Source organism: Larimichthys crocea, chromosome IV (genome assembly GCF_000972845.2).
Source record: "Larimichthys crocea isolate SSNF chromosome IV, L_crocea_2.0, whole genome shotgun sequence".
Lineage (NCBI taxonomy): Eukaryota > Metazoa > Chordata > Actinopteri > Sciaenidae > Larimichthys > Larimichthys crocea.
Window position 1 is genome coordinate 3,521,648 of NC_040014.1, and position 12,811 is coordinate 3,534,458.

The window sequence follows — 12,811 nt, forward strand, 5'->3', positions numbered from 1 at the left end:
AACCTCGAGGATCACAGAGAGGCTTTAACACATTGCATAAGAAGAAAGCATGATGAGATCCTATCAACGATGAGGCAATCACAAGGATGCAAAAAGTAGTTCCTTTATTATCTTCACTGTCATAGATTAAAATTGTCGTTATACATTACTAGAGGCATCAATATAGTCTGAACTGACCACATTTTAAATACGGTGTGGAAACATCAACTGCTGCAAGTCCTCGTGCAGCTTATTGTACCATCACATACAGTAGCAGTAATAATGTCTGCAGTAGTTTAAACAAACACTTTGAAGTGACTTAATGCCTCAAATAATGTTTTCTTTTTAAACTGCAGTCATATAACACATCCAAGTACTTTAGTTGGTGCAGTAAGAGTCCAGTGTCAAATCAAAAAAAGGTTTTTCCCTGTTGATGACGTACAGCTTCAGAGCTGTGGTACACCACGGGAAGACAATACTTAAGATCACTCAAAGATATGTGTAAGGTCCAGCTTCATTTCACAAAATAGGACGGAACAAAATCTGGTGACATTTTAACTTTTTTTAATATAAATATGACAATTATAATAATTATCTTTGAATAGGCTATTCTCTTATACCTGACTATTGTTGAACACAAACAAAAGGAGGAAGAGAAACCGATGCACAGAAGATGTCAAAACGAAGAGCCAATCCAAAAAGCAAAAAAAAATAAAAATAATAATTCTTCTGGAGTCTGGACTTATTTGGCCACCCAGAGGCCTGAGCTCAGCGAGAGAACTCCTCACTGGGGTCAGGCTTTCATTCGGTGGAAACACACTGTACTCCTCACACTCCTGGAGGCAACCGCTGAAGTGTTGCTGTCCAGTGTGAGCAGTTAAGTGTGGAAAGAAAACTGTGAGCATACATTTGGGACTGTTGAGTATGCATGGTTTAATGAAAGAGGGGAGACATATGAAGAGACTCAAAGAATACCATGACAGTATGACAGATGAATTCATAAAAGGTGTATACACAAAAACAAAAAAAAAAACAAAACAAAAAAAATTTCTTAGAAAAATAAACACTAGAATGGCACGGGACAATAATGGGACATACTAAATAAGTGTTTTTCATGGTCTACCACAGAGCCATCGGGGAAAAGTTATAAAAATAAGTGTGTCTGTATTCAGAATTTTAAGGAAACTAAACTGGTTTACCCATGTTAACCCAGGGGAAAAAGAAAGGGCAGGTGGGCTGGCAAAACATAACAAAAGGGGGAGAGAGAAAAAAGAAATTGGCACAACATCATTTAAACGACAAGGCGGGTGTTAACTCTGCCACAGACAGGCTGATGATGGGCAAGAGCGAGGCTTCCTCTGTCCACATCTAGAACAAAGTGGCAAAGACTGGTCATCCAGTAGTGACTGACAGGGATGCTGGTTGTCGGCGTTACCACAGATCACCCTGGATGAGGATGCGAGGCTGCAGGTGGGATCCCACGTAAGCTCACACATACACATACACACCCCCTCCCCGTAAGTTAGTTTACTTTATCCTGGAATATGTAGAGGTTGTTGGTCGTCGCCACTGCGATGATGTTGTCCTGGGGATGCCACGCAGTGTGGAGGATCTTCTTGTTGAAGTCCAAACTATCCACGCTGATTTCATCCTTCTTGCGTTTGCCTCCTGCGCACACTTTGCGGGGCTTTAGGACCTGCATGGGCTTGCTGTTTTCCCGGGACGCCTCCAAAGTTACATCCCGCCTTTGGCTGCGGTCAAACATCCGGAAGAAGTTGTTGTATGAGCCAGTCATCACCACACTGAGGAGGGGGAGATGAAAAAGAGGGAGAGCCTTTAAAACACAACTAATCATGGAAGTAGCCAAAATGGTTAAAAAAAATAAAATAAAAAAATCAGGGCATCAGTCTTGAAAATTATGTCATCATATTCCAAACACAGATAAACAGCATCAAACAGAGTGCTACTTTAAAGTTTAAATTGTTTTTTATGAGGTGTAATTTTGTCTACCCCCTGCATGTCCTCACCTGTCATTGCCATTCCAGCAGCATTCAAACTTGTCAAAGATGCAGTCATTCTCGTAGAGCGAGCACAGCTTGCTCCTCAGGTACTCGTGAACCTGTAGACAGAGGCAGGCGTGAAGAAGATGTGTAAAGACACACATTCACTGCAGATTCACTTATTAAAAAAATCAGACTTATACCTACACATGCTCGTCATATTATGTAGAAGCTTATCATAGTAACACATTTCTCAGGTACAAAAGCCAGTGCAGAGCAAAACCACATTGATGGTGCCTCCTAGTGGTCACTATATGGAATTACAAGGGATGATTCAGAAAAGGTGTGGCCACTGTTAACTGTTAGTCATTATTTTCTTAGATTGGTGTTGTGTTTATACAAATATTAGACAACACAGCATCACTGGTGAGAATCAATGCATCACCTACTTATTTAAATGAGAAATATGAATAACATTAAATGTAGTGTTTTATTTACAGGCTGTACATACATTAAATCACATGGACAAAAAAACAACAGGCCCTTAAATAATGCCGTTACATAGAACATAACATGAGACTCTAGCACTGACAGGGACAGTCACTCAGTGTTGGACTGTGATGGCAGCTCTACACGTTGCAGGGTCTGTAGCAACAGTGCTAAGCAAAAATCGCTCGACCTGTTGAGACTTCTCCCGTCTCACCTGATAGGTCTCCACTGGCCTGCTCTCCATGTTCAGATCCCAGATCTTCACGGACAAGTAGTCTCTGGTCATCATGTAGCGCCCATTGTGGCTAAACTTAACATCCGAGATGGAGGATATGATTTCGGAGAAGAAGGAGCGATTGCTGGGATCTTCTGGCTCCTCAAACACTAGGCAAGAGAAAAATACAATGACGCAACCAGTAGTAAGGTTAAAGATAAGTCTGGCTGCTGCTCTGGTGATGGGAGTTGGACAGTTTTGCAGGTATGACAGCCGCTACGGTGTGTTTGTGAGGCTCTGTGATCAAAGCTGTACTGATGAGCTCAGAGTCTTTTCATGGTCCTGTGTGGCTGATAAGCGAGATGAAATCCTTTACTGACACGTGCTATGAGTGAAGATTTGCCTGTTTAATGTGCAGTCATCTAATAGGGTTTGTTACAGTAACAACACAACTGACATATATCCAGTGTCAATGTATTGAGGAAATATGTTGAGCAAATATTAGATAAAGAATGAACATGGTTCTGTGCAAACAGCAGGCATTTCACGTACAGTATGTTTATGTTGCTATCAAATTAAAATGAGCTCATTTAAGATGTACAAGGACAAACGAGACAAAACAAGGCTGCACAGGAGAGAGCGCACAGCCTGCATTTCTGGCTCGACTGACAAGCACTTTTCCTTGTTTTTATGTTTACTATGACACCGCCACAGCACACACATTATGTTTGGAATGCACAATACCGCAGTGAAACTGAATATTACTGTTCCACAGGCAGCCAAAACCTGTCCGTTAAGCCGTTTACCATCTTAAATCTTTCAAATCGCTGCTCTGACTGTCACCGTTTTTCTGACGACTGAGCTCCTGAAAACCTCTGGAGCGAGTGTTACTATGACAACTGGCAACGGTGAAACTGTCATGTCATCACAGCAGCTGTGGCATACCTTGACATTAATAAGTTGATTTTCATATTTTTGGCGTTCTTCTGTTTTGAAATATTTGAAAACTTTAAACAAAGTTCATGCAAAAGTTGCAGTTGTATTTCATGTTTTTAAAAATGCACAATTAATGAACAAAGATATGATGAATCTTGCTGCACTCTTGGCCCGTTCTCAGTACAGCCATATTGACAGCTACTGGTCCAGGTCACTGCTACTTGTTGCCAGTTCAGTGACCACGGAGAGGGGGTTATTCAATCAATCAAGCACTTAATCCATCTTGTCTAGGCTGAGTAATGCTGATTAAAAGTAGCTACTCACATTTGGAGTGTTTGTCACACAGCGCTGAAATCCTCATGTCGCACAGACGGATAGTTCCTTTGCTGCTGCTGTAGACGAAGGTGTTACACTGATGAGGATGGAACTCCGCTGCCGTGATCACCTCCGTCAGCTCCTCCATGTTGGCCGGCTTAATGTCAACAATATCTGAAGAGCACGGGGGTTAAGAGGAACAAACCTTTACGGTGATTTAGGACGTCGACTCGCCTGGCATGTGTGTGGTAATGTGTCACAGCAGTTCTGAAGCACAAAAATATTCCTCTAAAAATCATACTCTGAATATCAGTGTTATCCTTTGTCAGACTGGATGATAACGTTCCTTGAATAGATCATTCGCACAGGGAAGGGAAACAGAATAACAGTGATAAGGGATCAGTGTCTGGAGACAAAATCAACACAGAGGATGACAATTAGTCTTTTCAGCAGACTCATTAGTTAGACATAAAAGACAAGCAACAGGATGTGCCGACAGAGACAAGCCATTCAGAATTGTTCTCCACTCGTGATACAGAATTTTCTCCCTAAACTTTGTTAATTCCCCTAAATTCTCTCTGCTCCCTATCCAAGGTTTTGTGTCAATCCTGTCGTTTTGACGTCAGGTGATGAAAACAGACTTTAAAAGGAATTGTGCTGACTGAAGACACGAATGCCCATGTGTACTTAAGGATACTGAAGCTGCGGTCAGTGATCTCGAGGTGCCAGAGGTTGATGCGGAGGTCGTCTGCAGACAGGTAGGTCTCATTGTCACTGTTGACTGAGATAGAGTTGATATGGTAGGTGTGAGCGTTGGCGAACACCCTCCGTGGACTGGCTTCCACCATGAGGTCCATGGGTATTAAAACTGGTACCTGGGATAAGAACAAACAGGACGTCACTTCAAACTCATTAACTCAAAGCTTTTCATAGACTTTAATTAACAGAGCATGTAGCCAGTGTGTCACACTGTATTCCACGTGTTCAATTAAATAAAATAAGAGGCATCATCACCCTCATTACACATTTTAGCTGCTTCCTCTAGTCATCCATCTAATGAGTTTCACATACAGATCAGATTCTTCTTTTGAAAATCATGCAGACAAGATGCCAACATGTGAAATCAGTTTGTGCTACACTTGTTTCTCTTCATGACTCACGCTCATACACCCATGTGTCAGATTTGGAGTGATGTTTAGACCTAAGATAATAGGCGTTACCTACTCTTCCAAATCAGACGCACAGCCCTTTAGAGCTTGTACATCATATAACGTTATTACTTTTGTCCCGACGGTTAAAGCTAGTGATTGACAGCGCGACACTGAAGCTTCAATACGCTACATTTCAAATCCTGAACTACAATTCCATAGAACCACTGCTTCGAAGCTTGCTTTCGTGCGGAAAAAACCCCACAACGTGACATGATGTCCCGAAGCAGCAACTCCTTCGTTGCCGGAATGAATCACCTGACTGGTTCGCGGCCCAATCTGGTGATTCACTGGCACTGCCTTGTCTCGGTTCTGACAGGAGACAGGTTAAGACACCTCTTTAAACTGGCAAAAAAAATTTTTATACACAGCAGCCTCATCAGTTACTTGCAAGTGTTTTCCAAAAAAAGAATGATGCATCTTAATAAAACTCTTTAACTGTCCTCCATCCTACATAATCACCCTCTGCCATAGTTACAAGCACACCTATGTCATATTTTCCCAGCACTCTCCTCAATAAACACAATACACACATTAATCCTCTCAACTCTCTTACTGATCTTTATTTGTCAATAGAATATAATCAGTCTGTGTGTGCGTATGCATGTATGTAATTTTAAAGCCTCCTGTCCAACTGACCACCTGCCTAATTTGACTGCAGCCTGGCACTTCGCCAGGAGAGGTCACCATAACTGAAGCTTCGAGTAATGAACCCATTTTCAGTTAACAGTTACATAACAGTTGGCTCAAGTGCTTCACAAAAGCTTCATTTGCCCATCACTAGTTACATTAATTATTTTCAGTTATTCTGGCTGATTAAACATCTCAGGACAGTGTTCTAGGTAGGATCTAGGTAGTCCCGTTAGATGACCTAGTTTTGTCACACCCGTTAGGGCAGGAAAACTTGCATCTATGGGATTTTTTTGGAATATATAAATTGATCTCAGCAAACTGCCATCATAGTTTGACCACTAGGCAGGTAACCTGAGCAGTCTGTTTTAGGTGGGAAGTAAACAAACCTACTATTCCAGGCAGCACTCATTATATCAAGTGTCAGACAAATATGTAGAGATTATTTTTCAGTTCTATGAAGAAACCTAGACAGTAAATCTGGCTCGGTAATCCCACTCCTGAAATACCCCACAGGTCATGTGTGTTTTAAGGACTGTACCCGCAGTGACGTGATAGTGTTAGAGTCTTTGTAGCGTCCATCCTCCTCTTTGAGGTTATAGCCCTCTGGTCTTTTGTCTCGTTCACTGATTTTCCACAACTTGATTGTTTTATCTGTCGAAAAAAAAGAGAAAAGAAATTATGTAAATAACTGCACAGACTCTTAAAAGGACAGATGTATACAGTGAAGGGGTCGAACGAGTTTGGTTACTTTTCAGAAGTATCATGTAAAGGTGGCAGTACAAAAGGAGAATGATTTGTTTTTCAGGATCTTTGACCCTGCTGTTGCCTAAATGGTAATTTTTTATGCTTTGTTGCAGATTTTATAATAACTTTATATCTCTAGTGATGAACATTTTTAGAAAATGCCTTCATACAGGATGCGATGATCCAAGACAGCTGAAAAGAGACTGGATATAGAGAAAATAGCTACATTATGTTTTCTAAGATTTCCAGCTCTTGTGTGAAGGGGGCTATAGCTTCTGTTCAAATGGTTTTCTGGCACCTATTTGCATTTCAAATTAAAAGTCACCACAGATTAACAATTATCTGGGAATGCGCTCACTTACCGTTAGTTGACAAGAGGAACTGGGCAGCATTCTTCTGAGGAAGCCAACGGATCTTGTTGATCTTCTCTTCTATTTCCAAACTCTTCAAGTAGTCGAACTCGGGCTCATGGCTCTGGAAAGTGCTGTAAACATTATATTCGCTCCGGAACTGAGGCTGATTCTTATTCTGCCGGAAGAAACAAAGATGAAAAGAGCAGATGTTAGACAGAACAAAGCAGTGGTGGTCTCATTTTGCTCTATATTTGATTAGTTTCATCAAATATATAAAGAATAAGAAATGATGGACGTAAAGCATATCACTAGTTCAAATTTTAAACTCTTACTCCTTTAAACTTTTGCTTACAGAATCGTTTCCAGAAGACAATAATCAATTTCTTTTAAACTCAGTAATTCAGTTCAAGGGGTGACCTTTTCTGAAATGTGTAAGACAGGAGACAAACTTTGCTGTACCTCTATTTCCTGCTGGAAAATGACTACGCGTCCACCCTTGTCTCCTGTGGCCAACAGCTCCCCTGTGTGGTTAAACTCAACTGTGGATATGATGTCCGCTACAAAAGAAAAAAAAACAGACATTTAAATGCAATCTGCAATAACATTATTTAAAGAAAAAAAAAAAAAGATTATCTCAAAAACTACAGACAACGAGTGTACAACAAGTTCATCCCAACTAACTGTCCTGGAATCAGAGCGCTAGATGGTCGAGCGTAGGCCAGAGACGCATTTAGAGCAGACGGAAATGATCAGTAACCTAGATTTCCCCCTTTTCTCACTCTTCCCCCAGCAGCAGTATGTTGTTTTATAAAGGCGAAAAACACACATACACTTAACCCTTTGATGCCCACTGGAGCAGAAGACAATGCTGAAAAAGGTTACAATAGGAGATCTTTATATACATCGTACTCCCTGAGGCCCAAACTGAGGGTTATTACATTTGAACTAGAGGACAAACCTCACTAGTATTAGAGCAGTGACTATCACTATCAATCAGCTGTCAGTTCATTCAGTGTAGAAAATATTGAGCAACGTTCAAAGGTGTAAAAGCAAAAAAAATAAATAAAATCAGCCACAGCAACGTAAACTACCTGCATTACTAAAATGTATTAGTTGTTAATGAAGAACACTGCATGGATAAAGAACTGTGAGAACATGAATGTAGGCCGAGGATGATGTACCATTTTTCTGTCACTCCGTTGCAGGAATGTGTTAATGGCCTGAAACATCATAAACAGTTCAACATTACTGCCTTACAGTAAAGCATGTAGCCATTCATCAGATTCCAACAACATTAACATCTTTGTCCGTAACATAGCGTGCCCGTAACAGCAACAACAGAGTACGCACAAAGAGTGCTGTGATCCGACGGAAATTTCTCTCACTTATTTGGGGATAGAAAACAATAAGCCACACAGTGCCTTATGAGCGGCATCGCTGGCTTCCAGATACGTCTGCAAAAATGCAATCGACAGATCTATATCCTATATCAGGGGTACATTGAGTCTGTGGAAAATGATTTGCATTTCCTGAGGAGCAGCCATCATTAAATTACAAAATAAGTGTCCAGAAAGAAAAAAGATTTAAAAAAATTTGTTCATTTGCATGACTCAGCTGTTTCAGGGTGCCACCATCGAGTAACAAAGGTTGATTCAAGGTCACGTTTTGACCTACACTCAGTTCATACTTTATAAATGTACACCTGGCTGAAACTCGTGCAGCCCTTTTTTCGAGAGGTTACAATGTTCAGATTTTGTTAAATGTTTCAGAGAGATGTTGACTCATCATTTTTTTTGGAGGAAGTGGTTAGTGGTGCTGTTGAATTGCACTATGTTACACTGACAGGTGTGTGTTCTGTATTCTGAAGGTAGGATTTATCTCAGGACTGTGGAAACAGACTACTGAGTGTAATTTAATGCAACATTATCTGGCTGTGTGCTGCAGTAACGAGTCAACAAATAAATACAAATAACGCTGCACGACTGGTGGCAGTAAGAGCCCTGCAGTGCCAGTGGAAAGCTTTTAATGTTTGGTTGGTCACTGCAAAATTTTACATTAAACCAACGAGCTTTCCCTCTCGTTATCTGCATAAGGAACACACCAGTCAAATGACCGTCACAGTTCAGGTTAAGAGACGTTTTCTGATTGTCCTGCTGCAGTGAGCTCATCACACCACAACACAGCTAAAGTGTGCTACACCTAAGCTGGTGGAAATGGATCAAATGAGGAAGACACTGAGCTGCTGCTGCTATCTGCTCAGTCACAGGCTGTTTGGATTACTCAATACCTGCAAGAGTTTTCACACTTTCCCATCTGTGCCTTACACTCAGAAAAGCCTCAGTTTTTGGCAGAGCTCGTACCTTCAGCTACGTCGTCATCGATGGCTCCTTTCACCTGAGAGAAGCACCACTGCATGTCACCTCCAGGTCCTGCAGAGAGAGAGAAATAAATCAAGTAAACATTCAAATAAAACATTATGTGTGTGTGGGGTCAGTCTCATGCCATTTCACTAGAAACATGTGTCAGATCTGTTGCAAACAGTTTTATCCTCCCAAAGACTTGCATTTCACGGCTTCTGAAAGGGACAAGAGCCGACACTGGAAGACACAATGGTTTGCCACATAACCGCGGACATGTTGCTTTTTAACCGTGGTTTAAAAGAAAATAAAAAATAAACAGGCAGATAGCAGACCTGTTGTGAAAACGTGTGTGGTCATACATGTGCACATATCCTCTCACAACTTCTGCAAGTCCAGCCATAAAAACAAACACACACGACCATTTGATCTCTCCTACAACTAAAATCGAGACATGGATGTCACTGAACCGTTCCACGCGATACCTGCAAGACGAGTCACGTTAGGGTGCGACATTAAGAGGCCAGACGGACTAATGGATATGAAGCACAGGTCACCTGGATGATATTCAATGTGTATAAATGAATCCACCAAATCAGAAATCTGATTTGAGTTTTCCTTTGGGAGAAAAAAAGTCAACTTCAGATGACTCCAAGGTTAATTCGGCCTTTCGTATTAAGTCAAGACAAACGTTATACCAGCAGGAGATGCTCTCACACCATGCTCCAATGTTAAACATACATTAACAAGAAAAAACATGCTGTATGATAATGACCACCCGCCTCAACAGGTTTTCCATCAACATAGCTCATTGCACAACACAGCTAGTTGATTCCGCATATTTGTACACGTGATCATTTCTTTTATTGCACAAGGGAGAAAAAAAAAAAAAGGTCCGGTTTGTCAATAACAATGTCCAACGAGGAGTGGAAGAGCTCTGCAGAATAATCAAGGACATTTATGAGTCACTGTGCCTTCTTCATACACCCGTACTTTGAAATGAATCATGACTTAAAACAAAAAAAAAAGCCAGGACAGGGTTGGACCCGGGGAGAACAATATGTGGTACACTTATGTGGATTAACTGCATTTATTGCAGAGGGAGGAAATACATAAATACACAAATCAAACAGGTGCTTGTGTCCAAGTCATCTCATCATTCAACAAGAGGATGATGTGAAACACCTCTACCCGAACATCAGTGTCATTTCCCCGCCCAAATGGAGGGAACGCATTCATTAAACATCTTAGCACTGACCTATTCTGTGTTAAATGAATGAATAGCGATCAATTAATCGGCTACGACTGCACACAATCGTTAGCACGTCTACATTTGCTGCACTTGTACGAGCCGATGAATGAAATGTGACATGCTAGTTATGATCGGCTAAACAAATCCTTCATTTTCTCTGTCTTATCATCTCGAAGAGGGGAGCTACTTCACTTGAGCAGTCCCCAACACATACTCTATTGACTTCTTATCCTTTAAAAATCAAAGTGCACACGGTATTTAATTAGTTTGCTCGGTGTGCAGCAGGCCTGCAGTACCAGCCTGCATGTGGGCAATGTCAAAGTTTGAGCTAACGGTAGCTAGCTCGGCTTGTCAGAGCCAGTCACGGCATGTCTGAGAAATGTGTGCGCCGTGAGTGGAGACCGCTATCTGCAGCTGTCTGGCTTTGTGTTTGTGACCGCAGTCCAGATAAACGTCAATGAGTTTGGGTCGGTAAGGTTACGGCGCCGTGCAGCGTGAGAAGAGGCCGTAATTATCTACGACAAGTTCGCTTAGCCGTGTTTGGGCTAACAGGCAGCCATTAGCTCGCAGACACTGGGTCCCGGGCCGGTGACAATAATGAAAACAGCAAACCCGGCTAGCTCGCGTTAGCCGGCAGAGGCAGGCCAGATGGGCGATGACACTCAGACATGCTAGCTGGGTGTTAGCATGGTTAGCTGCCGTTAGCTGGACTGACATTCGGGAAACAGGCTCGTTGGAGTAAATAATAAAAAATTAAAAAAAATAAATCAAACGCCGGCCTGTTGTGTTTGTATGTTTAATGTTTTAAACTGAATTTACCTGCCATGACGAGACAGACAGTGGAGCTTGCCTCAGTCAGTCACGATCCTGCTTCCCCACTCCCACGCGCTGCTTCGTGGGATCTGAACTTTTCCTTCCGCTGTTCCCGTCTGCGCAAACCTGCACGTCGGGCGCCAAATTAACCGTAACACCGCTTTTATTAGAAACGCTCTCCTCCCTTTTTTTTTCTTTCCCGCTCCTCTCGCTGTTGTTTCACTCCGTGTGTTTGTGTATGTGTGTGTGTCAGTCAGTCACTCTCTCCCCCCCCTCTGTCTCTCTCTTGCCGCATCCCACAAGTCACTTCTTCCCCACCCCTCTCGAGTCTCTTTCCGCACGTGAACCAAAGGGTTTTTATAATGCGCGCGCACACACGCCATGGCATATTCACCACAGGCACGCGCGTGCACATACATGAAGAGACGACTGACTAGAAAAGATGAGTGTCATGATGTAGTCGAGCTGTAATACAAACTTTACTCAAGTATTAATATTTATTGTATCCAAAGGCACTCAAGAAACAAGCACAAGTTTGATTCTGTTACTTGTAATAACTTGTAATTAAAGCTTTACAACAACCTTCTCCTAATGTTCTCTCAGATTGTATATGTAAAGTCTAAGCCAGTGGTTCTTAACCTTGTTGGAGGTACCGAAACCCACCAGTTTCATATGCTCATTCACCGAACCCTTCTTTAGTAAAAAATAAAATATGATTTTTTTTACTGGTGCACAAAATGAACCGTGCATTAACATCACCTTGTTCAAATAACAAAACCAACACAGTGCATGAACTCACAACAACTTACCTCAGTGTGACTTCTGCTGTTGCCTTTGAGAGACCAGTTCAGATATGCGTGGCTTCACCTTGGCAAGTGCCAGTCTCATGTCATTTTCACAGCAAAGTCTGTTCCTTTTCTTAGTTTTTATGTCCAGCATCCTCGAAAACGATTGCTCACAAAGATATGTTGTAACAAATGGTATAAAAAATTCCAGGGCGGAGGCTCCACCGAACCCCTGAGACCGACTCACCGAACCCCTAGGGTTCGATCGAACCCAGGTTAAGAACCACTGGTCTAAGCAGACATTATATAGCCTGCTGCACACACAGTATACAGTATGCACATAACTCCCCTCTGTATATATGCTACAGCCACTAATTATCCTTACATACATGTCTTATAGTTGGATTTGCACTGTCATCTACTTTTGCATGACTAGCGACAATCTGAAGTGCACAGTCATTGTCCATCTCTTGCCTGTACATTTGACATATCAGATGTCGTTATTGTAGCTCTATGTCTGCGATGAGCTAATGAAAACCACTTACCCAATAAAGTTCATTCAGATTCTGAATTATTTCTTCATGAGCGGAAAGAGTACAATATTAAATATAAATATAAGTAGACAGCCTGACTAACTGAAGAACAGAAGTGGTTGAAAAGTACTGAAATACTACAAAACCAACCAAGAAAGAGAGAGTTGGCAAAATTAGCGTTTGCAGTCAGTTGTTTTCTG

General features: G+C 41.7%; 1 protein-coding gene across 1 annotated transcript; it reads right to left on the reverse strand.

The window, feature by feature from the left end:
• Positions 1–89: 89 nt before the first annotated feature.
• Positions 90–11,631, reverse strand: ppp2r2ab (protein phosphatase 2, regulatory subunit B, alpha b). Its single transcript, XM_010736758.3, has 10 exons — positions 11,300–11,631; positions 9,232–9,300; positions 7,331–7,428; positions 6,881–7,046; positions 6,313–6,425; positions 4,631–4,808; positions 3,943–4,107; positions 2,683–2,852; positions 2,007–2,098; positions 90–1,781 (listed from the first exon to the last, which is right to left on the reverse strand). The coding sequence occupies exons 1-10, from the start codon at positions 11,304–11,306 to the stop codon at positions 1,502–1,504; spliced, it is 1,338 nt and encodes a 445-aa protein (XP_010735060.1). The 5' UTR covers positions 11,307–11,631; the 3' UTR covers positions 90–1,501.
• Positions 11,632–12,811: the final 1,180 nt, after the last annotated feature.

Coding starts and splice junctions, on each gene's coding strand:
- ppp2r2ab (XM_010736758.3), bottom strand. Junction 6,426..6,880: donor GTTCCTCTTGTCAACTAACG/GTAAGTGAGCGC, acceptor TTTTTTCGACAG/ATAAAACAATCAAGTTGTGG. Junction 4,108..4,630: donor GATCACTGACCGCAGCTTCA/GTATCCTTAAGT, acceptor CGTGCTCTTCAG/ATATTGTTGACATTAAGCCG.